This window comes from Camelus bactrianus, chromosome 23 (assembly GCF_048773025.1).
Source record: "Camelus bactrianus isolate YW-2024 breed Bactrian camel chromosome 23, ASM4877302v1, whole genome shotgun sequence".
In the NCBI taxonomy this organism is placed as follows: domain Eukaryota; kingdom Metazoa; phylum Chordata; class Mammalia; order Artiodactyla; family Camelidae; genus Camelus; species Camelus bactrianus.
Genome location: NC_133561.1, coordinates 21,603,468 through 21,631,247, shown reverse-complemented (window position 1 = coordinate 21,631,247; position 27,780 = coordinate 21,603,468). Strand labels below are relative to the sequence as shown.

Genomic DNA, 27,780 nt, shown 5'->3' with positions numbered 1-27,780 from the left:
AATCCAGACCAGCAATGCAGTCATTAACATTTATTCATTCTTGGAGATAATTAAAGCTTTAGTGTCACCCCAACTAAGTATCTATCTCCATAGTCAATTCTGCTCTCCTTCCAAAAGAAAGCTGTTCTAATGCATTAAAGAAGTAAAGCTCCAACTTGATAGGTTTTTCTTTAGAAATCTATCATTTCTACGATTTTTAGAAAATAACTCACCAATGAACACAACTAAGGTTTTCAGGTCTGTTGCTTTAAAGAAAAGTCAACATTGGTGAGGACTTCCAGAGTTGATAACTCCTACAAAATGAAAATTTAATATGTCTGCATCAGCTAAGTCTCCCAAAACAAATTTGCAAGATTGCCTCTGACTTTCACCATTTTATTCTTTCAGTAATAGTCCAGATGGCACAATCCATTGGGCACTGACATGATAATGAAGAAATTAGTTAAGAAAGTCAAAATGTGATTTATTTAAGGAAAAAAATCAGTATCAATGTGTAATGATCTCAAGTTCAAATGACACCATATGAAAAGAGCAATTAACATGCGTTTATCTCCCTAGAAGATCTCAATTTCATATGTTCAGTTACTTATGAGGAATAAAATCTAAGGACACATTAAAGAGTATTAAAACCTATAAGGTACCTTGAAAATGAGAGGAATGACTTATCTATTAACGAAAGTAACAGGAATTCAACAAATACCTTTTGGGGACCTACTAAAAATCCTTGTGCCGTGTGCTACAGAGCCTTGGACACATGTAATTACTCATAGTCTTGCAACAGATGACCTATCTGGGAAGAAAGAGAACGTCTAAGTCTGGCCCTAATTAGGACCTCTGAAGGTGATAATAAAAGTCATAATATTATTGGTATTAACTATAATAATTTTCCCATTTATTGCTCACTTTCTATGTGCCACACACAGAAATACTGAATTTCCCAGTAGCACCAACATCAAAAGTTAAAGATAAAGCCCAAATAGCCCATTTTTTCTTGTTCATCTCTTGGGTACACATTATCTACAGCTACCCAACCCTGTAAAACTATTTATACTTTTAACACATGACCAGTAACAATTTCTACCTTTCATTATCTAAGCTACACAGATTTCTAACATCTCTTTTATGTCCTAGAGCTGCCTTTTCAAGGGATGCTCCTTCATCAAATTTTTTCTAACTCTGTTAAGTCAGCCTTGAGGTTAGATTTTTTAAAAATGGCAGAAATAGCTCTAATTCCGAGGAGCTCATATTTCTATGGTTCTAAATATGGGTAGGACACTTTTCTACTTCTGCCTAATTTCTTCCCATCTTATACTCAACGCCTTAGTCAAGACCTCATTGGAGGAGGGTATAGCTCAAGTGGTAGAGTGTGTGCTTAGCATGCATGAGGTCCTGGGTTCAATCCCCAGTACCTCCTCTAAGAATGAATGAATAAATAAGTAAATAAATAAATAAACAAACCTAGTTACACCCCTCCCCAAAACAACAAAAAACAAACAAACAAAAACCTCATCAGGTTTTGTCGGTAAAAAGAACACAATGAAGCAGCAACTTTGGGAACTAGATTATTGGTGACCCTCTGGTTCCTTTCATGAGTCTTAACTATTAATGCTAAACTTGCCCCAGACTTGACTTTGCATTATTTTTTTATAAATGTATTACTTTCTACATGGCTAAATTTTCTCCCTCTTGATAAATTTCCAGAAAGTTCTTCACATGTGCTGGTTTTTCTCATCCAGGATTTTTCTTTCTTTCATGGCTTAGATTTTTACATTTTGGAACAATTTGGCATCATCTCTAAATCTGAAGAGTCCAGATGCTTAAAGATAATAAGATAAAATTCAACACCAGCTGGGATTCCTCAGACTTACAGACAGTTGTTTGTTTATGGCCACACTCTGTTTTCTGCCTTTTATACTGTTCCTTAACCATGCCAAAATGGTCCCAACATTGCCATGCACAGTTCCTTTTTGTAAAAATGTAAGAGTGGTTTTTGGAAATATTAAATAATATATACATCAATTGTTCTTTCCCCCCAAAACCCTAAAAATAAATTACAATACTAGTGAGGTTCAATATTTCTTCACAGAATCTTGGCTATATGGTTGTGCCTTCACCCTGTGTTTAACCATGAATCCTGTCAGATTCCTGGGTAGGGATGAGAGAACTAGACATTCATCATGGTTCTTAGAGTCTTTTCCAGAAAGCTCCTTAAGAACAGAAATCTGTTTTTTTTAGGCATAATGATTTTTGTCCAGCAAATTATGTTTTGGCCATTGTTAATGATTTGCTCTTGAGTTCTGTTCATAACTTACACAGAACAGTTCATCTCCAGAGATTTACTTACAGCTGTTGTTCATACAACAATAAAGTGATTCTGTTGTGTTGGAAAGAGTCTTGGCTCTAGCTGAACATCAGAGGGAGAAGCCACCATGTTCTGAGTGAAAGGTAATCGAACTACTCCAGAAAACCAACACATCTGGTAGTCAGAGAGGATTCCTATTTGTAGACTTTGATAGACTTATTTATGGATGTGGACAGAATTTCCCCTCTCTAGAATGGCGTTATTTGGAGTGGAGGACAAAATCACTTAATATAATATTCACTTAAAATACAAAATAGCAAATTCAGATGTCCAAAAAGTACTCCAGGGAAATGGCACCACCATTTACAGTTACCCTGAAAGAGAAAACAGTTCCTGGGCTGAGTTTGCGTGACGAACTGTAACGAAAGCTAAAGCTGAAATCAAAGCATTCAAATATTCTCAATTGTTATTGTCTCTTTTAACATTCCGGTAAAAATAAGAGCTTGCTTTTCATCTTGGTCACATCAAATTGATTTAACTACAATTTAAAATAAGCCATTTGTCTATAAATATGGTGAGAGTCCAAGACATAGCTAAACTTATCATTTCCCCAGTAGTCTTTATCTATAGAAAAATAATTATCTAGAACATATGCCAGAGAGTTCAACTGGCTGACATTAGAATTCTCTACTATTTCTAATCACTTCATGGTGCTATTTTACAATGAGAGTGACAACCAAGATGCGGTGAAGAATCACGCAAAGCAAAGATAATTTAAATATATATTTGGTTATGTGACAACTGAGTTTCCCTTCCTGTTCCTCAGCGTGGCTGACTGTGTAGTTACTAGATGCCAGTTGCTCTGTCACTTTGTTGGAGAGTTGTGTCAAGAAGAGGACAAAAAAAGGACTGGCTTTTTGCAAATGTTCATGTTGCTTGCAAATATAGTCAACATTTCTTGTTTTCTCCAAGAATTTATTTTTTCAGAATTGAACTTTAAGAACTACCGATACTTTCTGTTCTTCCTTATGTACTGCTCATAAATTTCCCCTTTGGATTCTTGAATTATCTATGGGATATTATGAAAGCAAAATATTACAAGCATGATTCCTGCCAAAAAATATTACAATTGTTTTCAAAAGTAATCTATTTCTCTCTGGATTTCTAAAGAATCCATGCGAGCCATTCCAATGGTAGATGAAAAATATTTCACAGCAAGATGTCAGCTTCAGAAAAGAGCATCTTAGACTCTCAGAAGCATCTTAGGATTACCTACATAGTCTTACAGTCTCCCCAGAAAAATATTCCACATTACTTACTCTTATTATCTTTAAGCTGACTTCAGATGTAACAGGTTTAAATCATAAGGCACTTTGAAAACTGTTCTCAAAAACTTTTCAATGCAAAATATGTACTTATTAAAACTTGCATTGAGCCAGTCCATATAACCATGCTTTCTCCTTTTTCTTCTTACCTGTGCAGCTACCCACAAGATAAGTTTAAGTCTACATAGATCATTTCTCCATGACACTAACAAATATTCACACAACCCTTAGAAGAATAAAAGCTAAGAGGCAGGACATATTCAAATTATTTCATTTAAAGGCAACTTAAATTTTAAGCTCATATATACTGTGCAGTTTTCATACACATGCCTGAAAACAACAAGGCATCAAAGAGAACTGTGTACCCAATTAGAGGACCAAAACAACAATAATGTATGAGTAACGATCCCACATCCAGTAATATGAAATATAATAATTCCTATTTCTATGCAAGTGGAGTAACTCAACACATCACTGGTTAGGGCCTCCTTTATTATCAAACTTACTAAGAGTAAGGATAGAACAGAGGGAATGTGACAATGAATATATATATGTTCATGTATAACTGAAAAATTGTGCTCTACACTGGAATTTGACACAACATTGTAAAATGATTACAACTCAATAAAAATGTTAAAAAAAAAAAAAAAGAACAGACAGGAAAAAAATGGTCTGAATGGATTTAAAGATGTTTTCCTGAGCCTATGATTTGAGGCTGATGGAATACTATTTAGCTTTAAAAAAGCAGGAAACCCTGCCTTTTGTGACGTGGGTGAGCCTGGAGGACACTATGCTAAGTGAGAGAAGACAGACACAGAAGGACAAATATTGTATGATACCATGCATACGAGGGATCTAAAAATTAGTCAAACTCATAAAATCAGAGAGTAGAATAGTGGTTACCAAGGGCTGGGGTGATAGTGAAGTGGGACATATTAGTCAAAGGGTACAAACTCTCAGTTATACAAAATGAGTAAGTTATAGAGATCTGTACAGCACAGTGCTTATAGTTAACAATACTGTATTGCATACTTTAAAATTTGCTAGAAGGGAAGCTCTTAACGTTAAATGTTCTTACCGTAAGTAAGTAAGTAAGTAAGTAAATAAATAAAGAGAGCGAGAGGAAACTTTAGGAGATGATGGATATGTTTATGTCATAGATATTGGTGAAGGTTTAACCTGTTTATACTTCCAAACTCGTCAAGTTGAATGTATTAAACATGTATAGCTTTTTATGTTAGTCATTTCTCAATAAAGTAGTTTAAAAAAAGACATGAGGTTAGCCAAACCCACACAGAATAGGCAGTATTAGGTAACTCTTCTAACTACAAATATTGCTCTTGCCAATTGGCAGCAAGCCATTTGGATGAGAGCATGTTAAAAGTGACCAATTCTGATGAAGAATGGAATTAAGTTGCAAAAGAGCAGCAAAAAGATGCAACTCCTTAAGTATCAATGTGCTGTGATGGGGAACCTTCCAAAGCTAATAAAAGACAAAAGACAGAAATATATGAAATGCAGGAATGGCTGACTAGGAACCCCCAATTAATTTCTGATTTGGAACAGGCACCAGCCTTTTTGGCTCCTGAGAGTTAGTTTAGTAAGTTCAATTTTCAAACCCATTTAATAATCTGATTTGATAGGGACACTTTTATTTGCTAGCTGCCAAGAGGCAGTCTTGCAGACTTATTTGATCTCAGTGGGCTGCTTCACAAGGATGGCACAATTCAAGTTTAATGAAAACCTACACTATTTACAATGAGCTGAGAAGAGCGTTCTGGTTTATTTCCTGCTGCGGCTAATCTGGAAATACAGTAACTTCCCAGTCATTCCGTTGAAGAAAAGTAAACTCATCCAATAGGTGAAGGTTTATTTCACCACAATCTAGAATAAATGAAATATTGAATGTCCAGAATATGAGAACATTCAAATACCCACCACTGATTTCATCCCTTGAACCTGAGGGGGTCCAGTCATATAACACCATTGCAACCTCCTAAGCTACCTCAGAAGCTGAGAAGGCAATTCTGGGGAAAAGCAATGCTGTGATTGGACACTGTCCTACCCAAGGTCATCTCTTGTTTCACAGTTCAACAATCAGCATGGAGTGTTCATCCAAAGATTTTTTTCTCTGATGTTTGGACCATAAAAAACAGGAGGTGAAATGCACAATTCCAAAATCAAAATAATTAGAGAAGTCTTGGTTGTTTAGCTGGAAGAAGCTATTTATCAGAAGATGGGGGAAATAAACAAACAAAAAATTGCCAAATCCCAAACTACCATTAGTTGTATTATCTATGTAACAGGATTCTTTGACCTGATTCTGGGCTTGGATCTCAGGTGCTGAGAGAGGATGGAATTACATCATCACTTTCTCAATACAGCTGTTTCCACCTGAGGTCGATGTGAGCATTACTTGGCCACCACGACATACATATTATGCAAGGGTGCAGCCTGGTGGAGCTGGATAATTTCCATCCCTCCACATAACTGTTAACATCCCTCGATCTTAGGGGTTGAGGAGGCTCTTGGCTTGGAGTAAAGGAACTAGAAGGAGCTAGATTCTTCTTTCTAATCCCTTCTCCCAACCACAAGCAAACAAAACCAAACCAACCAACCAAACAAACAAACAACAGATAAACTGGGGCGGGCTCGATTGAGGCCAGACTGCAGAAAAAATAATCAGAGCCCTTGAAGGGGAATAGAAAGCTCTGTGCAAGCAGGTTGGCCGCGGCACCCAGGAAAACACAAGTGCTGGCCTGGAATCCAGTCCAGCCCTGCTGCCCTGCTTAAGGCAGCCCTCTTAAACTCTGGCGTTAAAAGTGAGGTTCTGAACTAGCAGGTCTGAAGTGGGCCCAGATACTGCATTTCTAATAAATTTCCAGGTGATGCTGATAGGATCAGTTCATGGATCACGCTCTGTGCATCACGGCTTTAGGGAGCATACATGGGCACCCTGAAAGCGCTAACTTAACCGTTCTTAAATCTAGAGATTAAAGATTTTTCCCTTGTAGGATGGTCTACATACAACAAAACAGCCTCCTTTCCCCAACAATCGCACTACCCTCCTCTCACCCATGACATCACTCATCACAATTGGATTCCGATTTTAGTAAAATTAATAAAGCTAGTAGATCTCTTGTTTCATTAGCAGCTCTGCAGGAGAACATGAGAGAGAGAAAGGAGAAGCAGAAAGAGGCAGGAGAGCAAGCAGTGGGTAGCAAGTCCTTCCACAAAAGACCACAGGAATTGAGCCCAAATCACCACAAGAAATATCAGGAAAGGAAAATTACTAAAAAAGACCAAAAACTGACAGTAAAGTAGATGGGGATCCAGATCATTATAATTTGGGGATCTTAACACAAAGAGATTGGGAAACTACTAGACATAATGCCAGACACACAAATTAAATCTACAGCAGAGCACCTAACTGAACCTGTGAAGCAGAGAGCTCCTGAAAGTTTCCAGGAAACACTGAATGATAATTAGAAACTAAATACAATAATATTAAAAATGCCAATGATACTGTTTTTATTTCACAACTACCATCGCTGTTTCACATTAATAAATGTTAAAACAGTATCAGGCACTTCATGGCTCAATCTCAATCTGTGTGTCCAACCTTATTTTTAATGAAGATCTTAACACTGCCAATCAAGAATTCTTCCAATATGATGCAGATTGGAACTGTGCTGGAAGTGCATGAGGAACTGTTACTTGAAGAACTAGATTTACCATCAGAACAGAAACTCGAGCGTAAAGCTCAGCTTAATGTGACGGACAAATCTTTCATGTTCAGCCATTTTTGTTGATGTACGTTGTCATAAAAATCCCCGAATTGGAGTGCCTTTGAATAGGCTAAGCACTATTGAGTTGACCACAGTTCCCAGTTCAGATGAGCAATTTAGTAAATTTATTCGCTTGGATTCCAAATGCATTTCAGTTACAAACCCGTATTGAAGTATTTTAAGGAGATAAGTTCTCTTTTTCATTGGTCAACAAAGTATGAGTAGTTCTCAGATTTGTGTTTAGACGTGAAGTTAATTCTCTGATTTATTGATGGCAAGGAGCTCAATATTTACTCAGGGACATAGGACTTATACACAACTGGCTACAAGACAAGACGGAGCATAATAACTGCTATCAAAGAGGCCAAATAACAACAAGTGTTTTGAGAGCACAGAGGAAAAACAGTTCAGGACAGTTTTCTTCAAAATGCTCTCTGTTGAAGAATGGGCAGAATTTAACAATCAGAATGACCTGGAAGTCTGGAAGAGGGATACTGAGGAAGGAAAAGATAAAATCCCAGATGTGGGAAAATGCAGGGCATCATCGAGGAAAAACAAGAAACTGGAACAAAGTGGACTTGAAAGACAGTAACAGGAAAAAAGAGAACACATTTTGTTAGAGCAAAATGTCATTCTGCTGCAGCTCTCATCTGCTCCCTTGCTCTCTCTCATCTGAGAGCAATGCAGCTATTAAACACCAACATCTGGACCTGCTTATCTGTGTTCTGGTCCTAATTATTACCATCTTACCAAGGCCAAAGTCCTCCTGCTCATTCATCTTCTTTTGATCCCTGTTCACAAGGAAGCACCACACAACTCTTGTTCATGAACCCCATCAAGCACTGTCCCCTCCACATGCTCAGCACCAGCCTCCTTACCCACTGCTAAGGCTCTGGTCTATCTGTCTCTTCTCTAAGCCTGCCAGCCATGGCCCCAGCACACCCAAGTCCCCAGAGCTTGGTCATTCACTGTCTCCTGCAGCCAGAGCACAGACTTCTAACTTGTGACTATCCGTTTTCTCTAGGGTTTCTCTAATCGCTTTCAATCAAGTCTATGGGATTTCCATATTTCTTTTTTTTTTCATTTTCTTTTTATTGAAGTATAGTCAGTTTACAATGTCGTATAATTTCTGGTGTACAGCATAGTGTTTCATATATATGTTCCTCTTCATATCTTTTTCATTATAAGTTATTACAAGGTATTGAATATAGTTCCCTGTGCTATACAGTAGAACCTTGTTGTTTACCTGTTTTATGTATAGTAGGTAGTATCTGCAAATGCTAAACTCCCAATTTATCCCTCCACCCCCACCTTCCCCCTCTGGTAACCATAAGTTTGTTTTCTATGTCTGTGAATCTGTTTCTGTTTTGTAAATGAGTTCATTTATGTCATTTTTCAGATTCTACATATAAGTGCTATCATATGGTATTTTTCTTTCTCTTTCTGTCTTACTTCACTTAGTATGACAATCTCCAGGTCCATCCATGTTGCTGCAAATGGCGTTATTTTTTATGGCTGAAGATTGTGTGTGTGTGTGTGCGTGTATCACATCTTCTTTATCCAGTCATCTGTTGATGGGCATTTAGGTTGTTTCCATGTCTTGGCTACTGTAAACAGTGCTGCTATGAACTTTGAAGTGCATGTATCTTATCAAATTAAGAGTTTTTCCCAGATAGATTACCAGGAGTGGGATTGCTGGATCATAGGGTAAGTCTATTTTCAGTTTTTTTAAGGATATTCCATACTGTTTTCCATAATGGTTGCACCAAACTACATTCCTACCAGCAGGGTAGGAGGGTTCCCTTTTCTCTACACCCTCTCCAGCATTGATTTTTGTCACCCTCTTAATTTCTATGTATAATCTACATGACATTGTTTCATACACCTTTATTTTAATATCATGTTCTGTTATTTCACATTTGTTCATCTGTCTTTGTTTTTTTGTTTGTTTGTTTGTTTTTTGTGGGGGGAGGATTTTTTTTAACTGAAGTACTGTCAGTTACAATGTGTCAGTTTCTGGTGTACAGCGCAACGTCCCAATCATGCATATATGTACATATATTTGTATCCTGAAATTTCTGTTAACCTTCCCATAGATTTTATTTTATAAGTTTTATAACTGTGTTCATTCCTGTTTTGAATTAATATAAGTGGAATCACACAGCAGCATTTTGGCCTAAAAATTATGTTTAAAACATCAATTTTAATGGCTGTAGTTTACTCAATGTTTTGAAAAGTTCTGTAATGTCTACTTTATAAATAAAACACATTTCTCTCTCTCTCCATTTTTCTTGGTTTCTCTTCTGCCTTTGTAACTAACTTTGGATAGGGTCATGATCTGTTTTGCTGTTTTACTTTGTTTTACTATCAATTCAAGTATCCAACATGATGTTGAACATGACATGAGTTTTTGTAAGTAATTACTGAATAATGAGTTATGGAGAATTTCCACAGTAAATGGCTAGAATAAATTTTAAATAATTATGTGAAAAATGCTGGAGAAAATAATGTTACACTGAACGCAAACTTACCAGAGAAGACGCTAGGTATCTTGGAAAGAAAGCTTTTGACAGTACGAATAGGAATTCCATTTTTTTCATCTTGCATGCGTGCTATGACGTCTTCCATCTAAATAACAATAATAAAATAATTAAAACTTTTTAAAAGTTGAATTTTTGGGAAAAAAATCAGTTCTCACAATAATTTTGTATACTAGTTTTGCCTAAGAATGATGTCATATTCTTGTCTTTTTGCACTTTGTCACATTAATATTTTCAGTTTGGTTAAAAGATGATGGGAAAAACAGAAAGAAGAGTGGCTATTTTAGCGTCCATTAAGCTTTAGAATTCGGTGCTTGGAATATTGCTCCTTTCCTGGCTTCACATTCTTTGATTATACATGATCAGAAACCATTGTCATAGCAAGATTCATACCTCTTTAATGCTATCTCTACTGAACTCAGCGCAAAAGAAAATAGAAGACTTAAAAGCACTGGTTTGGATTTCCTCTTCAAACAAGAGAGTTTCTATGATTTTCCATAACCTGTCCAGAAATACAAGGCTGATTGCCAGCAACTGCTGCTCCTCTTGCCCAGACATTTACTGAAGTGAGGTGTGAAATGTACATGCCTGCACACAAGTAATAAAATGAATGTCATACTGTAGCCTTCTGCCCACTTAGTATCTTCCAATTCAGTCCAATCAGTACATTCTCTGTGGCTTTTGACAATTTTTCTGTGTCAGAGGGCTGTGCTTTACCAAGTCTAATGTGAAATGCAGCACTGAATAACATTCATTCAGATCGTAACTTCAGACTTCAGTGTGTGCTTCCAAACTTTTGGCATGCACATACACACATATACAAGGTGTAGTATGAAGCTCAAAATCTGTTCATTCATTTACTCATCCCACAAAGAGTTACTGATGACTGACTCTAGACCAGACTTATAGTGGGCACTATGTATTTGAAAATGAATATAACACAGTTACTGCCCTCAAAAAATTCAGTCAATATTGAAAACAATGGTGAAATTTGAATAAGGTTTGTAGTTTAGTTAATAGTTGATTTCCCGTTTTTTAAAATTATGCTATAATCATATAAGATGCTGCTTAGGGGAAGCTGAGTAAAGGGCATGAGGGAATTCTCTGCAGTATTTTCACATCTTTTCTGTAAATCTAAAATGATTTCTAAGTAAAAAGTCTTTAAAATTAGTCTAAATTAGTCTAAATGTTGTATCAAAGAATTATCAAATTCCTATCAACACAGCTTCAGAACGATTTTCAGTTAAGAAATCTTATGTGCCTGGATAAGTATTTTCAGATTTATTGACATGAGAAACTTGGATGTGGGAATAATAGATTCCAGAGTAAAACAGGTTTGCATCTGACTCTCAGATCTTCTCATTATCTTTCATGTTACTTGAGCAAGCTAAGTAACTCCTCTAAGGCTTCATTTCCTCATGGTGATATGGTGATAATCATGTTTATAATAACTCTCCTACAATGTTTGTAGGGTTGGGTTGGGGCTGGGCTGGGGTAAAGTGTTTTAATTAAGTGACACAGCATATATAAAGTACCATCCATAGACAGACAATAAACACTGGACTTCAGATGTCTACACACACCTCTGGTACCTAGGGGTGCTCATTCTCCACTCCTCGTGTTTCTTCTCCATGGGGAGGGAACACCATTAGCCAATTCTCCTGGCTCTCTCTGTTCCCTAACTCACTCTACTCTGTGGAGCTTGTCTGACTTCGTAGGTAGAAGAGTTGGGAATGAGAACTTGGCCTGCAGTGCTCATCCTTTCCCTGTAGGGAAGCCCATATCCAAATCTACCATCCAGTGGGTACATAGTCTGTTAAGGACTGGGTTTCAGGATTAAGTCTCCTATGTTCACACGCTCTTTAATACAATAGCTTTATCAGCAACCAAAGTGATACTGTGATGCTTTACTCTTCAACTGTGATTTTCAACTGGTTCAGAATTCAGGTAGAAAAGAAAATCTTTTTTTTATTTATAAATCAGACTCCCCAAAAGACCCCAACAATATTCAAATCTTTACATGGAATAAGTACAGAAACATAAAAATAGATACGCTCTTACGACTTTTTGTTTTGTTGCTATTTGTCCTTCATTCACCTGACACACTGTCCAGAAATGAGGAGTAAGCTGCTTTGCCTTGCCGAGTATCAGCCCATAAACCCTTGTATTATCAGCTTAATGGTTTGAATCAGGCCAGCTTAGATGAACACAGAAACCTCTCTGATTCCCACTTTAATCACCTCAGCACCCCGCGATGTAGCAATCATCACCTCTGCTTGGGTGCTGAATTAAGGTCCACCTCTCAGTTTGTTGGATCCCAAAGGAGCAAGGTTAGGAATCTGGAAATTGAAAGTGACCTCTGTGGTTGTATTTTAAAATCTTCAATTTTCCTGAGCCATAATTTCCACATTTTCCTCTTAGTTCAGATATGATTTATACATTAACCTTATCATAACATAGAATGAGCAAACAAACAAAACAATATAAAGACAGACCAAAAAAAATCTAGTTTCTAAAAGCTCAAATCAGTCACAAAGTCCACATATAAAAAACACATCATTCTTATTTACTGAAACTCCCTTAAGCATTGACTCAGAGTCTATTTTTATAATAAACAGGTGTTGACATGCGTGATTATCTGCTTTCCCACTATAAGCAACAGAAAATTATGAGGAGAATGCTAAAAGCAGACAAATTAAAGAGCAAACTAGATAGCAAGAGACTAAAAAAGTAACTCTAATAAATACTAAACCTCTTTGGGACAATTTAATTTAAGGCCAAGGACTCATATATCTCAAGCATTCCAAAAGAAGACATGTATGTATGTATGTATGTATGTATGTATGTATGTATGTATGTATCTGTCTATCTATCTATCTATCTATCTATCTATCTATCTATCTTTCATAAGGATGACATTGAGTTCTAAAGGGTCAGAATATGTTTTCCTTCTCACGAGCCTGTTTCTGAAGGTGAGGAGACGCTGAGCATAGGATAACACAACAGTGGATGGGACTGAGCAAGACTCCAGCTTAGAATGATAAACTGTATGAAATCCTTCTTCTCCTTCTGCCCCCAGTTCCAATTTTAACCTCTCTGAAAGCCTCCTCTTCAGTGATTCTCAAACCCATTCCCATCCTGGTCATCAACTTTGTTCACAAACGGTCTTCTATTCAAACATCTGTTGTTACGCATTTGGGGGTTATAAAATACTGTATGTAAACATTCTACAAAATTGCCAGTGGTCATCAGCAATTAAACTAGTCTGCCTAAAAATGACCTTTTTTTTTTTTTTGTCTTTTAAATTCAGTGCTAATGGACTAAATTGTTCACCTTCTTTTAAAATTAGTCACACTTCATTATAACTCTGGTAGACAGAGTCAGGAATTTCATCACCAGCCCTCTCTCAGGAGAGACCAGAATTCCTAATGAGTGAAAAGTCTTTTTTGCTAACTTTCTCACTGATGCAGGTATGTGATTTCAGATGTGATCACCTTTTACTTTAGCTTCTGGAATTAACTTCAAATTCAGCAACCTCCAGCATTTAGCAAAGATAAACAAGCCATTCTCTTAAAGTAAAGTAATCATCAGTGAATACCCAAAAAACAAAATATCTAAAGATAGTCATTATTTTGAGTGAGAGAAGAGGGCAGGGAATGCAGAACATGCCCTGGATTTACTAATCCTCTGAGATTTACAAGGAAGGACCAAGAAGAAATGCCAAGGGGCTTTCTGCCTGGCATGCATTTTAACACAGTCTCACTAAAGGAAGAAGTCATCACAACGTCTGTAGTAAAAACAGCCCTCCCAACAAAAATTAAGGACAGGCTCAATCTACACAGGGAGGCTCCCACATAATAATAATAAAAAGCAGCCCTTCAGGAACTGTAGATAACCGTTACTCCTAAATTAATACAGTCAGAGAAATACAAGTAAAACGAAGAAGCTGAGGAACGACACCCAGTTAAAAGAACAAGAGAAGTCCCCTGAAAAAAATGAACAATGAAATAGACCTTGACAGTGTACCAGATCCTGAGTTCAAAAAGGAGGTGATAAAAGCACTGAAAGAAATAAAACAGGTTATCAACAGACATGCGGAATACTATAAAAAAAGAATTAGAAAATATAAGGAGAAGCCAATAAAATCAGAAAACTCAATTGCAGAGATAAAAGTCAAGCTGCAGTCAACTGCAGACTAAATAATGCAGAAAAACAAATAGTTGATTTAGACATGGGATAATGAAAATCACCCAATCAGAACAGCAGACAGAGAAACAAATGAAAACAATATAAGGGACTCATAGAATAATATACAGTGTGCCAATCTACGTATAATAAGGGTCACAGAAGGAGAAGAAAGAGAAAAGGGGATTGAAAATATATTTGGAGAAAAAAGGACTGAAAGCATCCCAAACCTAAAGATGGAAGCAGACAGCTAAGTACAGGAAGCACATTCTGTCCCAAACAAGATGAACCCAAACAGACCTACACCAAGACATATTATAATTAAAATGACCAAAGTTAAAGAGAAGATTCTAAAGGACACAAGAGAAAAACAAAGAGTTAGTTACAAAGGAACCCCCATAAGGCTATCAGTTAATTTCTCTACAGAAACGTTGCTGGCCAGAAGGGAGTGGCAAGATCTTCAAAGCGCTGAAAGACAAAAACCTGCATCCTAGGCTACTCTACCCAGCAAGACCATCCTTTAGAATAGAAGGAGAGAGAGAGAATTTCTCAGACGAGCAAAAACTAGAAGAATACAGCAATACTAAAACTGTCCTAAAATAAATACTGAAAGGTCTACAAAGAGAAAAGAAACAGGAAGCTATAGAAAAGAGAAAACTCCAGCTGGAAATGCAATAACCATAATGAATAGTAAAAGAATAATCATGAAGATGTAAAAGAGGACATCAAAATCATAAAATGTTGGAAAGGAGAGCAAGAAAATGGAGATTTTTTTCATTCCTTCTAGGATGTGTTTGAGTCTATATGATAACCAGGCTAAAGCAAATAGACACAGTAAGAATTAGCATGCTTGAAAAACAGGCTGACCACACACAAAAAGCACACAACAGAGTCACAAAAACAAAAAAGAAAAATCAAGCTAATACAAAAGAAAATTATCAAACAACAGAAGGAAAAACCAAAACCCAGAAGAGAAGGAAAGGAACAAAAAAGAAATAGAAAGTCAACCGAAAACAAGATTTAAACATGGCAATAAACACACATCTATCAATAATTACCATAAATGTCAAAATACTAAATGCCAATCAAAAGACACAGAGTGGTAGTTGGATAATAAAAACAAGAGCCTACAATATGCTGCTTCAGGAGATCCACATTAGGGGAAAGGATACACATAGATTGAGAGTGAGTGAATGGAAAAAGTATTTCATGCAAATGGAAATGACAAGAAAGCAGGGGTAGCAATACTCACATCAGACAAAATAGACTTTAAAACAAAGTCCATCAAGAAAGATAAAAAAGGGCACTATATAATGATAAAAGGAGACATACAAGAAGAGGATATTACACTCATTAACATATATGCAACCCAATATAGGAGCACCTAAATATATAAAACAAACACTAACAGATATACAGGGAAAAACTGGGGAAATGCAATAATAGTTGGAGATTTTAACATTCCACTAACATCACTGGACAGCTCTTCCAGACAGAAAATCAGTAAGGCAACGGAGATACCAAATGACACAATAGAATAGTTAGACTTAATCGATATTTTCAAGAATCTACAGAGATTCCTAAAGAATGTTCTAAAAGTCCTTACGGGGTCTCTTATCATCCCAAAGTGTTCGTAACGACACTTGGGATAACGTGAAAACAATGAAGGAACAGTGCAACTGAACAAAAGAGGCAAAAAGGCAGCCCATTCCATCACAATAAATGTGAACATACAAAGTTCCAGTGTTAGCAGTGTGTCTAGAGACAGTAAAGCAGTCTGTCAAGTCCAGGCCAAGTGTGAAATAAAAGGAGGCTAAGTTTAATTATTTAGCTAGGTGGCATATTATTTAAAAAATCCTGAGGAAGTTGCCTTTTTAAAGCCTTTGTGACCTTAATTCATTAAATGGAGATGTTACTGATCTCGCATGTTCAAAGAAGAAATAATATATATCATTATACATTAATATATAAATAGTGTATATCAATAATAATATATTATTATATATGTAATAATAATATTATTATATATTAACTGTTTCAAAAACTATCAGGTACCATTATGAATATTGCCCTTAAGTCACTGAGCATATGTCCCGGGATCTTCTTAAGTGGAGCTGAATCCTGATTTCAGAAGATTAAGCATTACAGTGTAGTAAAGTAACAAGAAGTTAAGATAGTAAGAGCTGATCCTTTGGATTAATGTCATACTAACTTTTTTTGTCCTTTCTGTCCCCTTACTCTGGTTAGAGCTGTAAGTGTCAGGTTAATTCTCTGAGTCCCATCACTATCAGTGGGGCTTCAGATACAGAAAATAGTCAAGAGATTCAAGACCAGAAGGGAAGATGCATCAAATAAAAAATGTAAAGAAATGTCCCTGCGGCATTGATCAAGGTAGAAAAACACGGCAAACTTTCTGAGTTAGGGAAACAAGACATCTGTGTGCATCCGTGATGTACTGTTTCCCAACCTGGAAGCACCAGGTGGCTCTTTGCCCATCTGTGTTCTTGAAGACCTAGAATCTGAACATTCTTTCCAGGGCCGAAGAGACGGAGGTGTGAAATCCTTGGAAGGGACTAGAAAAAGAGGCTTGTCCAGTGGTTTTACTGATGTACAGGTTTCCCTGGACTGGACTATTCTTTTATAAAAACTCAGAGGACAATGCCAAATGAAGTCCAGCTTCCCTTCCCAATGGGGATTCTTAAGAGAATTAAAGCCTTTCAGAATATGTTAGTGATTGCCTTAATTCCCTCCAGTTTGGTAGTGGACTTGGGGCATTCTGAAGGCACAGGAGAGGAGTTAATTTATTACATAAAATGGATCCCTTAGGCAGTCAGGGCTATATATTCTCAGAAAATCCTGGTTGCCAGCGCTGTTCCCGACGGACCTAACTGTGAGTGCGTGGAGTGCTATGTTTGGAGTCATGAGCAGAAAACTGTGTTCTGCTTCCACTGAGAGGAAACAGGAGGGTTTTGGATTAAGTGTGGGCAGAAGGGCTAAAAATATCTATTTTTAATGATGTGATATCAGTATATAGTACTTAAATAATTTATTATAACTTCTGTTGTAAAATGGATGCTCAGAGATATCTTTGGAACGATTTCAGTGTTGTTTTAGTAAGAATGATCAAAATAACGACCTGCAGTCACCACCACCATATATATGATTACTGCTTAGCCTAGGTTAATCCAGCCTGCTTAGAGTAAGAATTAATACCCTGTCTGTGACTCCCATTAAAAAAAAAGTTTTTAAAGGATTATAACCTAAAGGTAAGGCAAAAGCACTTTAAAAAGACAAAAGCACAATCATGCCAATGATGGAGGTTTATCTACTTCAGATGCACACACTAAAAATAAAGACATGATGATTTGGCTATTTGCCTCATGTTTCATGGTTTTCAAAGTTTTAAACTGATTTTTGCTCCTGCTGAAACTGACCTTTTTCTCCGTGTGACATTCCTTGGTTTACTTATTTCATGGCTTGATTTTTTAAATTTTAATTTCTTAGAATTATCTTGAGATTGATGAGTAAATTGTAGAAGGAAAAAGGAAAAAGAATCTCTCCCTTAACTCTTCTCTTCCTCTGCTAGTGCTGCCAATTCAAGGCACTACAAAGCTAAAATTGATTTTATTTTTCAAAAGCATTTGTACAGCCATATTGACCTTTCCAACCCACTGAATAGTTAACTCTAAATAAGGAAAAATTCAATGTGACTTTTCTGATTCACCTGGAGATGAGGATTTGTCAAAAATCACCTCCTTCTTACTGATCTATCTATGAAAGAAAGCTCTCTGCACAGGGTTTAGTGCAACTATTCACTCAGTCTACTCTACACTTAAGAGAGAAATTAGGATACATAATAACTTAGTTTATAAAAAATTCCTAAGCAGAACACGTCCAAACCTAGACATGCAAATGTGTAACTCCTCATCCAATAACTGTTTCTTTTCTGTACCCTACAATTTTGTGTTCCCCATGAAAACTAAATTCTCATGCAAAGGAAACCAGGACTCTTGTCTGCCTTCTTCCTGACAGCAATACTCAACAGTTTCATGAAATAAAATAAAATAAAATAAAATAAAATAAAATAAAATAAAATAAAATAAAATAAAATAAGTTTGACTTACTTATTGCCAGATAGCTTGTGTCTATTATTTTATAGTTAAAACACGAATGTCAGGTATAATTTCACTTACAAGTGGAATCTAAAAAAACAAAACAAACAAATAGAACAAAACAGAAATAGAATTATAGATACAGAGAGCCAAGTGGTGAATGCCAGGGCAGGGGGAGGGAAAAAAATATGTGCGAGAATTAAGAGGTACACACTTCCAGTTGCAAAATACATGAGTCACAGTATGAAATGTGCAGTGTGGGGCACATAGTCAATAACTATGTAGTATTTTTGTACAGTGACGTATCGTAACTAGATTTATCATGGTGATCTTTTTGAAATGTATGCTAATAACAAATCACTATGTTGTGTGGCAGGAACTAATAGGGTTATAGGGCAATCATATTTCAAAAGCAAACAAACTCATAGAAAAAGAGATCAGATTTGTGGTTACCAGAGGATAAGGGGAGAGGGGGAATTGAATGAAAGCAATCAAAAGGTACAAACTTCCAGTTGCAAGAAAAATAAGAACTACAGATGTGGTATACAACACAAATAAATATAATTAAAACTGCCGTATGATTATATTTGAAAGTTGTTAGAGAGTAAATCCTAAGAGCTCTCATCATAAAGAACAAATGTTTTCTATTTCTTTCATTTTGTATCTATATGGGCTGGTAGAAGTTTACTAAACTGACTGGGATAATCATGTCATGATGTATGTATGTCAAAAAAGGATGCTGTAGATCAACCAAGACGACAGAATAGGAGGACATGGAGCTCACCTCCCCCTGTGAACACATCAGAAATACACCCACATGTGGAACAAGTCTCACTAACCAGAAAACCAGCAGAAGTACTCCAGTACAACCAAGGCTGTAAGAAAGATGCACACCTCATCGGATAGAAAGGGAAGAAAAGGGATCAGGTTGGAACCTGTGCCCCTGGAAGGGAGCTCAGAGGAAGTGGACATCAGAAGGTCATGGGAGACTCAGCACCATGATCTAGCTTGGCTTGCCCTAGCCACTGCCTTGGCCAGAAATCCTAACCTGGTACCCTAATTTTGTTCTGTTGTTGTCCAAAGCTCAGGGCACTGCCTTAAAAATAGTTCAAATATAGTGATATTATAACTATATATTATTATATTACTTACATGTATTATGTGTGTGTGTCTAACACAGTTAAGAATGTAATCACTTTTTGATACTGGTTTGAAGGAACAGTCCTTTCCTCAACTATATTTTCCCTCCCGGTTCTACAAGGTACATGAGGAGTATAATTAGACCTACAATATATGCACTTATGTGCAAAAAGGAATCACATTATAATAGTGTCTCAAAGTCAAAACTGTTTATTTTCCATAATTTATAAAGTGCTTCCTTGAATGTTATGCAAATATATAGTGTAACACTATGGATGCAAATATCTAAGTTTTACCCCTAGGAAGACACTATTGAATGTACATACAAAATCTGTAATTAAATCATTCCTTTTCTCCACTCATGTCTACTAACTTATGCAGTTCCTAAAAGTATTCCATTTCTTCCAGTGAAAGTGCTCAAGCGTAAATACAAACTACTGAGGAAACAGACGTAAATGCGAAAGGCATCCACTCACCAAAGATCTCAGGGTCCTTTATGAATGTTTAAACCCTTGCCAGGATACATCTTTCATGACACAGAACTTTTGTCCTGTAGGCCAACATTCCTCACTACAAAGTAGGGTATCACAGGCTGTATGATACATATGTTGTCAAGGCAACAACAGAGATACAAGCCAAGCAGTGAACATATATTGATTAGCCACAGGTAATTACCTAGCATCGCAAAGAAGGAAGGTAAAATATGACACACTGTAACTTAAGTGACACACAGTAGTCTGAGTGGAAAACAGAATCCAGGTGAAGGGAAGCATAGTGGCAGAGTTACTAAGGGTAGAAAAAGGTAGCCAGGATGCAAAAGGAACCAGTTACACAGGAGAAAAAAATCTTACTCCACATTTTATATATACAGGAATTTGTATGAATCTTTTTTTTTGGGGGGGGGGAGGGCAAAGCTAATGGCATGTGCAGCATGTTTGTAAAGCATAATTACAGAATAATAAAAAACATATATATCGGTGTCTGTCCCTGATTCCTGGGACAGAACTCCTAAAACCCTTTTAATTTCCTAAGTGATAAGAGCACTAAGACCATCTTGTGTTCTAATATCTTATTTTTGACCCTGGTTCCTGACATAGAGTTCTTAAGTCCCTTGGAATTTCTTGGGTGATAAGAGTGTCTTCCATTCTAATGAGTGGTCTCTCACTAGACAAACAAAACAAACAAAGAAACAAACAGTGGATCCAGCAAGAAAGGGGCTATTCATGATACCATAGCAGCAGGCTCTGATGTTTGGTGTCCAGAGTTCAGGAAATAGGGCACAGAGGATTAGAGTGAAGGTAAATGAGTTAAGCACTTTTTAAATAGATTAAGGAGGCCGGCTTCACATCACATTCTGGATATTGGAGAAAGACTAGAGGCAAGGATTTTACACACACACTCAGGCCCCAGTGGAAAGCTCTGACCCCAGGAAAAGGGTGCCTGTGAACACTGCTCTCTGGATTATCACTGCACTGTAGACGTTATTTCTTAGTCCATTAAATACCTTTGCCTAGGCCCCCGTGTGTTTCTCGGGACTCTGAAGGATACTCGGAGAGCAGAACGTTCATAATTTGGACAGTTCACAGATGATATCAGGAAAAGGGATTCAGTGGCCAAATCATGAAATATTGATGGAAAAAGAAAAGTTTTAAGCAGATGTCTCCAATATAAGGCTCCCAGTGATCTTACTCTTCAATTACACTGAAGTTTTCTAAGACAGGATTGTGGTATGCGGGGCTTCCAAAACAGTGGAGCCGGAGGACCTTATTTTGTAGGGAAATTTCAAAGGCTAATGCTCAGTGCAAAGATACTTGGAGGGTCCCTGTGGTATGTATGGGTCTAGGTTAGGGAAATAAAAGAAAAACAACAGAAAGAGGAATGAAAAACAAGTCCCTAAGAAGCAGCAACAATAAAACTGTCATTTGAAAAAAAAATCTGTCTGGAAGTAAACCTTGTAACTGATGCAGCCATACATAAAATGTAACCAGCTATGGCTTGACATTCCAGGATAAAAATCAGGGTGGAGAGGTTGCTTGGAAGCTTCCTGAAGACTTAAATTTCCAGTCATGATCGACTTGCAACTTTGAGGTTTAGAGAAGAAAGACGAGATGCTGGTTTCCCTGTGTTATAACTGCTAATCCTTTTTCTAAGAGTAATTATAAAGTTCTGTTCCACTACTCCCTACTCTTTAAGAAACACTTACAGCATCGTCTTTGGCAAATTCTGTGTTAGGCAAATACAGTTGTCACGTTCAGTGAAGCTGTTCAGTGGGTTCACGCTAACGTAATTTAACCACTTGGCACTTCATTCATCCTGTTGGCAAGATGAACAAATAAAGAATAAAAACTGAATAAATATTTGATCTTGAGTTAGGACTTGAACCTTCTCCTTAGCACTCTTACTACTCTCAGCCATCCAAATGCCTCCTGTCTAGTATACATTAAGTGCTCACTAAATGAGTTTTAAATCAGTGAATAAAGAAAGACAAGGTCTTGTTTTTGTGCAACCAGAGAGGCCTCTGGAACTCAGTGTGAGCTACTCTCAGGAGTACGCATGAACCCATCAGGACTTAAAAAGGATGGCCTCAGTCAAGCTTCTGTGACAACTTACCCCTGTGGCCTGTCCTGCCGTGACCTTGAGGCTTGCTTAACCTCGGCAACACCCTTGGCTCCAGAACCTTACATCCAGTCCGGCTAAACGGCTCTCTCTTCATACCATTTCTCCATTATCCAATCAGCTCCCACATTCTCTTTGATTTTACCTCATCAATGCCTTTCAAAATCGGCTGTTCTGCCTATAAAACAACTGCCTTAGTTCAGAGAGTGATGGGGGTCTAAGCAGAGGAAATGCCCCCTTCCCTCCACTCTAATAATCTCTCATAGTCTGGCAAGTGCATTCTTCCTAAAAACAATCAACCAAAGACTTAGGGGCCAGATAAGAGAACGTGGCTATAGGTTTGATACCAAAGAAGCTTGATAATACCGCACCTCAGACTGATGCAGATTCATCCTCCCAGGTCATGGCAGCACCGGACCGGGCAAGCCCCAGGAATCCCTCTCCCCTCACCCTAAGAGAGGCGAGCCCCTGGGGAGGAGGGGGACTCATCCACCTTGTGGGAAGGAGCCTGATCCCCAGAAAAAGAATAAAGGTGGAGCTGGACCTAGGATGCTTGGTTATTCTTCCAAAAGTTACTGATGAAAATAATCACATCAATTTCCCAGGCCAAGAGTCAACACAGGGGTGAGGCTAAGTGAGGGGTGTGCTTAGGGAATAAGCCTCTGTACAAGAGCCAGAAGTGGAGAAAAGATCTTTCTCCAAGACACCAAGCTTTAGAAAAGCGTTAGTCAGCGAATGAGGAGAGAGGTTTCGAGGGCAGCTGCTTCTCCCTCTAGATCTTTGTCTCACTCCTCTAGAAGGCAGAGGTAGGGGGTTCGAAGTAGCACTCAAAGAAAAATAAAATAATAAAAAGCTGTAGTAATAATAATAGTAATTAGAAAGTTCCATTAAGAGAGTAACGTTTGGTGGGAACCATGACTAATGTTTTGGAATACATCTCAGCTTCGTGCAGTGAAGTGTCCAAGAACTGTGGCAGGAGATGCCCGGTAGATGGGCAGAGCCATCTGATCCCCAGCTGAACCACGAATGGCCCCTGGGAGCTGACCTGCTCATCTGGACATATGGAACACACTTCCGGCCCTCTCAGGGTCGCTCGGGAAGAACTGGTAGGAAACTGCAAGGAACTGCAGATGCAGGCAAGGACCAGGGAAGCTGGATTGTTACCGATCAACTGATTCCCTCTGTACCATCAGACCGGTGAGGCCTGAAACTCGTTTATATAAAGATGTGGGACTAAAGCATTTTCCTTCTCCCAAGACATTAGGCAGAAAATGCTTCTTGGGACCTTAAATGTTCGGGGCATGGTCTTGTCTTTTTGCTTCATGAACCACAACTTAGCTGTCAGCTGGGATTCCACATCCCCAGAGTTTATGGAGAATTGCTTTGACCCTTCAACGAACAACCTGAGGAAGACTTAAGCCATTTGAGATTTCTCCTAATTCCTTCCCTCAGCTTTATCCAGACACATGGTCATTACTCCGCGCCTGCACAGAGTGAGCTCAAAATCAGCCCTGACACAGCTCTCCACAAGAACGCTACTCACTGCAATTCAAGTTTTTCTAGAATTCACTTGAGATTTGAGGGGATCGGACGAGGGCTACATCCTATTGCAACGGTCCGATTTCTCCAGGTCTCTGACCTTCATCCAGATACTTCCGACGTGCACACACAGACACAGACCTCATCCTCCCCTTCCTCCGTGGAGAAGCCAAGGGCTCCTTTTCTGCCCTGCTGCACTTCAGCGTCCTCCCCCACACTCAGCCTTCAGCTTCTGTTCCAAGTATCAGCAAGGAATTTTCCCAACAAAGTCAGTCTTCTATTGAAGAAAAGTTCTCATGCCAGCTGTTCAAAGAATAAAGTGATCCTCCTATTTTTCAAAACTAAAGTAATTTAGGGACATAGCAGGTGCTGAGAATACAATAGGTCCATAAATATTTATTGATCTGAGTAGGGTCCTCTTCCCTGTGACCTGGCATGGACACCGCCTGGGCTGATGGAGAGTTTTACACCCCTCACCTAATTTACAAAGGGATAGCAAGGCACCTGTGAACTCCCCTTGACTACACAGGGCTTATTCCCTGCTCTTCAGACATCATCTCCCAGCTTCCCTCTAACAAAGGGAAGACGCCCTTCTCTCCAGTGGGTTAAATGACTCTGGCCCTGGGCCTCTGGGAGCAGAGGGCAGAACCACGGATGGGACATGGAGTTTTGGAAACACCACTCGAGGGTTAGAAGACAAAGGTGCCTCCCAAAGAGTTTTCAAATTTTGCTCCTTCTTCTCTCAAAATTGCTAAAATTTGAGCTTTTCCTTTTTGTACTTATTGAGTTCAAACCACTGGCTCTAGAACAGGACTGCTTAGATAAAAATCACAGCACTGCGCCTCTCTAGCTTCTGATCTGGGGAACGTTAGTCAACATTTTTGTGCCTCAGTCTCAGCGTCTGAAAAATAGAAATGATAAATAATAGTATGCACCTCACAGAGCTATTGTGAGGATCCAGTGAGTTCACACCCTCCCACTCCCAGCCCCCCATACACCCACCGCGGAGCTCAGCAAAGGGCCTGATACAGAAAACACCACCTCAGTGCTGGCTATAATTATTTCTTCTTTTCAAATTGTACATTCTTTATTTAGCAACCTTGAGATGATTTTTTTTTTGTCTTGGTGACAGCATTGTCTAACTATAGAAGCCAACCTTGCAGAGTCCTAAGTATATGATTAAATTTGAAATTTCGCCATTCTGTTGTTCACTTCCCTTCTTTCTTTCTTCTCTCCCTTCCTTCTTCTTTCCTTCCTTCCCTCCTTTCTTCTTTCCTTCCTTCCAGAAATCTTTCCTGAGTGCCTACTATGTGTACTATGGTGCAACATTAGATTAGGTACAATAGTAAAGATCAATTATTAGTTAATTTTGACCTAGCATCTTATGCTCTGAGGATATTCACATAAATGTATAAATTTCAATTCCATGTCAAAGTAATATTATTGAGGGAACCCAGATGAAGGATCTGCCTGAAACTATCAGGAGAGACTTCCCTGAGGAGGTGACATCATAGCAGAACTTGAAGGATAATTAGCAATTTATCAAAGTATATTTGCAATATTGGGGAAATTTTTTTCCAAAATACATAAAATTTCTTTAACTCATATGCAACAATTATAAAAAAAAAATGACCATATACTTGGGGGAGAGGATAGCTTAGCAGTAGAGTACGTGCTTAGCATGCACAAGGTCCTGGGTTCAACCCCCAGTGCCTCCACTAAAAAATAAAATAAAATGAAAAATTAATTTAAATAATACATAAAGAAGCCTAATTATTCCCCCTCAAAAACAAAAACAAAAACAAAATGACTATACACTAGACCATAAAGTATGTCTCAACATACTTCAATAATTGAAATCAGAGAGCACAATTCGATCAAGCTAGGAATAAATTAGTAAAATATTTCACTATCCACACTAGACAGCCATTTACAAAGAATACATTTCCATGTTATTTTATAATTAAAATAAAACTAGAGGTAAATATTTAAACAGGATAGACTACAAACAGTCCTAACAGGTATCTAAGTGTATATATTTAGATGCAAAAACATAGTTTTTGAGATTGTTCTTTGCAAAAAATTTAACATATATCATAAATATATAAGGATAAACAAATGTCAACTGAAAATAACAAAAATGAGCTTTCAAAGGTATAGCTAAATAGATTTAAAGGGGAAATACAGAGGGGTATGTTACAAAAAAGTTCATAAAGGATTTCACAATATGAAAAAGTTTAAACTATAGAATACATATATATGTAAGTATATACGAATGATTTACAACTCTGAAATATTTCAAAATTCTTTTGCAAAACAATTGCTCAGAAACTGACTACTTAAATGTTATTTGAACATGCAGAATAATAAGCAGGAAAAAAAAAGCAGCTCATCAGGAGGAGGTAGGGAATTTTATAGAATGCGGTGGGAACTCAAGATTTTTCAGCCTTGGATACAGTTTGCAATTTCCTCCCCGGTGCTATATGCTGCTTCAAAGACAGAAACAAGGTAAACTAAGTAATAGTTAAATAACTAAATAATTATACTGATGCTCCTACCTAGAAATATTAACAGAAGGACAGCTTCTATTTATATGCCAATTAGCACTATAAAGCAGGGGTAAATATAACTTTAAAAAATTTCTCAAAATTATACTTTTCTAACCATTTTGAAAAAGGGTTTTCAAAACAGAAGTGATATAAAAAGAGGTGAGTTTTTCACCCTCAGTCTTAACACCAAATCAACCATAAGATTTATTTACAAAATGCTATACATGACCTTGTGTGTTCAAGTGCACTTGGCTATTGGCCACCGTGAACAAACAAGTAACTAAACAAATGAAAAACTGAAATCAAAAATCAAAATTACTGCTTTAAGCAGTAATAGGTTTTTGTTTGTTTTAAAAATCTCACAAAAAGAGAGTCCCTGAGGTAGGGTGACTTTAGACTTGGTTGCATCTTTGTGACACTCACAGTCACAAGATGGCTGCAAGAGTCCCAGGTATCACATTTCCTAGACCAATGTTCAAAGACAAAAAATGAGTCTATCGTGTAACTTTTGTTTCCTTCAAATAGCAAAAAAGTATTCCCAGCAGCCTCATAGAAGAGATATCTTTAGGTCAGATCAGTCAGAATTTGGTTATGCATACTTGATAGGTCATTCACTGGCAAAGAGAATGGAAGACATACAATCAACCCCCCCCAAAAGCAGTGGTTCTCAAACTTGGGTGTTCACTCGGGTTATTTGGAGAGCTTATTAAAACACAGATTTCTGGGATATAGAATTCAGCAGTTAAGATAGGGCCCATGCGTTTGCATTTCCAACAAGCCCCCCGGTGATGCTGGTCCTTCTAAGCATGCCTTGCACTGCTGTGAAGCATGTGGGAATATGAATGCCTACATAATATTGGGAGTATGCCAAGGGGCGGGGAATGATTCTCAGATAATCAACCAAAGTTCACCCTTGATCTCTTAGATTATTAAAACCACTTTTCACTAATTATTTTTATATCAAATTAATGCTGTAACTGAATTTCTTCTGGGTACTTTAGAATCGCAAGCTTCTGACTGTATAATCTACTGATCCATCTCTCTGAATTTAGAGCAAGATTGTAAGTCAGAAAGTTGCTATCACTGTTCAGCAACTGCAGCCTTCAGATTGCCAGCATTACTACAGATGGAGGTATTCGATTCAGAATGAGCATTGTTTGTCCAACTAAAAAGGAGGGAAAACAGAGGTGGAGGTTCAAATTTTTCTAGCCCAGCAAGCACCCACTTGGTAACCTCTGTTATATGGAAAATCCAAAATAATGCACTTCACCAGACAGATGTTCCTTTAATTTTTCAGGGATTAATTTGAGAGTTAATTACCCATTTTAAGTGATTAACAACAGAGGAAACAAAAAAAAAGAACTAAGCTCTGTACTGACGCTTTCAATTGTACTATGGACCATTGTTCATATCCATTTTTAAGAACTAGAATCATTCTGACACACACGAAAAAAGTCCTGGAATGAATCTTCTTTCTTCTTGGCAACATTTGAGCAAGTAATTACCTCTACAAATCCTGCAGGAAGCTTTCAATTGTTCATGTCTGTTAATAAAAATGAAGACAATAAGAAAAAGGCAAAGATGAGGTCAGTATGGCTTCACACCAACAAATATCTTAGTCAGTAACTCTAAAATCTTTTTCCTAACTATGCAAAAGAATTGCTAACAACAAACAGTGGTAAAC

The 27,780-nt window shown here is 37.6% G+C and overlaps 1 protein-coding gene across 11 annotated transcripts in view; it reads right to left on the bottom strand.

The window, feature by feature from the left end:
* Positions 1-27,780, bottom strand: part of RGS7 (regulator of G protein signaling 7) — a 243,181-nt gene that overhangs the window by 114,600 nt on the left and 100,801 nt on the right. For 6 of the 11 annotated variants that reach the window (XM_074351782.1, XM_074351784.1, XM_074351783.1 and 3 more), the window contains one exon: positions 9,947-10,043. The exons of 1 other annotated variant lie outside the window; for it this stretch is intronic. In XM_074351782.1, coding sequence (XP_074207883.1) covers positions 9,947-10,043 — 97 coding nt within the window. Of the gene's footprint in view, positions 1-9,946; positions 10,044-21,595; positions 21,626-27,601; positions 27,621-27,780 lie in introns of those variants that run through there. 4 more of the 11 variants (XM_045509428.2, XM_045509430.2, XM_074351787.1 and 1 more) reach the window with 3 other exon arrangements.